Source organism: Somniosus microcephalus, unplaced genomic scaffold (genome assembly GCF_052327205.1).
Source record: "Somniosus microcephalus isolate GS21.2 unplaced genomic scaffold, FLI_Smic_1.0 scaffold1476, whole genome shotgun sequence".
Classification (NCBI taxonomy): Eukaryota; Metazoa; Chordata; class Chondrichthyes; order Squaliformes; family Somniosidae; genus Somniosus; species Somniosus microcephalus.
This window is the reverse complement of record NW_028226663.1, coordinates 6,469-9,772: the sequence shown is the minus strand read 5'-3', so window position 1 is coordinate 9,772 and position 3,304 is coordinate 6,469. Positions and strand designations below refer to the sequence as shown.

The following is a 3,304-nucleotide window of genomic DNA, read 5'->3' as shown; positions in this document are numbered from 1 at the left end:
GATACTGTCGTATAGAGGGTAGTACAACATTTTCCTGTAGGGCGATTTGGATGGGAGTTATTTTAACGCATCCTACCTGTGTGGGGTCTTCTGCCCACACTTGCGGATTGACGTATTCCGGTACCTCATTCCCAACGTGGTGGTGCAACTGTGTCAAGACTACCTTTGGCTCTTGGTATAACAGGATAGCTCGACCGCCTGACAGGGCCTGCTCCTGCCGGTCATCTGGGTTAGCTTGTTCAACTGCCTGTTTTACCATGGGTCCCAGATCTTTCGCACGGTAGGGGGAGTTCACTTCCCGGGTGATGTGTGGGGCTACGGTTAGGGGTTGCTTCCACAATTCCGAGGGAACCTCAACATATTCTGCTTTCCCCTCCGGTCCCGTAACTATGGCTCGGAGAACAACATTCCACTCAGTCCCTTCATAAGCTTGGTAAAAATTCTCCAATTCCTTATCCTTTCCACTTCGATCATAAGCTAGGGTTACATGAGATGGGGGTTCATCTTTTAAGTCCAGAGTCCACCATTGTGGGGTGATAGAGACGTAACATTGTCTTTTAGGGGCCCATGGTTTTACAGTTATTCCTTCGTTCCCACACTCAAGTCTTAGTTGAAATGCACATAACAGGTCTCTGGCCATGAGATTGCAATCCAGCCCATTTGTGATCACGAATTGGTGTTTCACAGACTCATTTTGAAATGCTACTTCAACTGGTTCTGATATCGGGTACTGGCACACTTGTCCTTGGAATCCGGACAGGCTTTGTGTTTCCCCGGATTTAGGGAGATTGAGCTCTGATCGGACAGATGACATAGCAGCTCCGGTGTCTACCAGAAACGTATGCCGGCTCCCTTCAATCAGCAGTGATAGAACGGGCTCCTCGTCCGACTGGAACCCGTTCACCACGAGGTTGGCTAGTCAGTACTGGGGAAACGGATTATTCTGGGAGAAGTCTGTATATCTTCCTTGTCCCCGATTTCCCTGCCAACCTCCCCGTTGTCCTCGCATGTGGCCCCCTCTTCCTTGTCTTCGGGAGGGACATTCCCTGCTCCAATGGCCTTGCTGGCCACAATTAAAACAGGTATCTGACCCTGCTTGCCTCCCTCCTCTTCCTCTATCGCCGAAATTTTGTCTTGGGGGAGCGTAGGGTGGGCCATAATTAGGGACGGTTGGTCCGTTGGGATGGCTGATATATCTGTACCCCTGTCCATCAACCCACCCTGGGACACATTGCTGGGGTTCCATCTGATATCCCATCACATCTTGGGTGGGCTTTGGCTCTTCCTTTTTTATCACGTACTCAGTCTTGACCTTGACCTGGGGCTGACTCTCCTGACTCTTATTTTCTTTCCAATAATATTTCACTGCCCTGGCCATCTGGCTGGGACTATTCTCTGACCAGTCCATATTGTTAGTCTTAATTGCTTCAGACACCGAGGTTGGTAGACAATTTATCAGGATAGCACAGTATTGCGGCGAGTTTGCTCCGTTCCGGTAATTGGCATCTCCTGACTGACTCCGATATACCTCAGAGAATCTCTCTAGAAATTCCTCTGCTCCCTCGCCCTTTCGTGGTTTAATATCCAACACCTTGGATATATCAATGGGCTTCTGCAGGGTATTGGTTAGGGCAGTGAGTATGGCACGTTCACGAGCATCACCCTGTGCATATTGAACCTCTAATGCGGCATGGTCCGCAAAGCCTAGGTTAATCAAGAACCTTGCATGTTCGGTGGGAGTCAAGATCTGCTGTACTAAAGCCCATAAGTCTCTTGATTCAGCATTATAGACGAGTATAGTAGTCCGGAGGAAATCTACAAACAAGGTGGGGGATTTCTTCCTATCTGGCATCCCGGTTAAGATGGCCATTATCTCGTTAGGCTTCCAGGGGTAGAAGATACCTATGGTCCGGGGGTTATCGGCGGCCACTGGAATATTTGCATTAAATGTAGGGTTAGGCATTTGTCTCACACCGGCAACTGCCGGGGTGTCGGTTTATGTCTGGCGGGTCTCTCGGTATCGGATTCTGATTCCAGGGATGACCAGTCGTCTCCCGAATCTCCCTCGTCAGTATCACTATAGTCTGGAGCCTCTAGGGAACTCTGTTCCTGACTGTTTGATTTCTTACTCAGCACCATCTGTCTCTTTCTTCTTCGTCTGCGCGTCCCTACTGGACTATCTAAAGGTGGGGGAAGTGGGTTTCTCCTTCCCTTGTGTCGGGTATGGAAAGCTACGGGGTCAGTATACTGGGGACCCGGTGGTTGGTTTCCCATCTGGACCGGCGGGGGACTGTTCATCTGAACCGTGACTGACGGCGGCGGGGAAACGACACTGGCAGATACTTGAGGTGTCGGCGCGGGGGTTTGTGCAGTTGGTACGGGTGGTGCCACCGGGGGATAAATGTTAACGTACGGGGGGGGAGCACGGGGAACAACATGAGCCCTGTGATTCCATTCGTCCAAATCATCATCACCATCTCCCTCTGTCAAGGCAAGGCCAACCATTGGATTACGTAATCCACTCTTATCAGCCTTTCCAGGCTCGCTCATGGTCTTTTCAGACTTTTGTTTTGAGCGTTTCCCATGAGCACATTCCTTTTTCAATACCTCTACTGATTTGACTACCCCTCCCCCTGTAAGTGCTATTCCTAATTTTAAGGCATTATCCTGCCAACTTGCTAACAAGGAAGTTTCTTTCAGTTCCTGACAGTACTGTCTCCATAGGGCAATTAGTTCTTTGGCAGTGGTGCCCCTGTTACTTTTCCAAATTAGTTCTTGAGCCTTTTTAGCGGCATCTAGATTCTTAGTTCCTCCTAGTGGCCATTGATCACTTCCTAATTTCTTATTTAATCCTCCCGACAACTGTCTGAGTTGCTTCGCTTTGTCAGGATGTTGTTCACAAAGGGTCTGTAAGGCGCTACCCGATTCAGTCGTGGTATCTAAACAGTTGCCCATCTTACTCCCCTTGTGAACTTTACACAGTCGCGTTTTAAACTTGTTCAGAGCCTAGGCGGGTCAAGTGAGATACTAGGTCGACACCTTACCTGACACAAGTACTTATTACTAAGTTTACACAGTTCCTAGTTATTCCCTCAGTACGTGTACTGACCCTCAGTGATATCCGATCACTGACCCTCAGTGATATCCGATCACTGACCTAATCACCTATCCCTTCCAGTATTCGCCAGACTGACCTGGATCTCGGCGGGACACCACACGGGAGTTAGCGATTGGCCGACTTGTCGTCAGACTGGCGGAATCGGAGGAAAACCGAGGCAGTACAAAAATTACTCACATCGGGGGC

At 49.5% G+C, this 3,304-nt stretch overlaps 1 protein-coding gene across 1 annotated transcript; it reads right to left on the bottom strand.

Annotated features, from left to right (window-relative positions):
- Positions 1-914: 914 nt before the first annotated feature.
- On the bottom strand, positions 915-3,007 carry LOC147080539 (uncharacterized). Its single transcript, XM_085981165.1, is given in 2 exon segments — positions 915-1,972; positions 1,975-3,007. Coding segments are annotated over 2 exon segments (2,034 nt in total). The 5' UTR covers positions 2,956-3,007; the 3' UTR covers positions 915-919.
- Between the last annotated feature and the right edge of the window lie 297 nt (positions 3,008-3,304).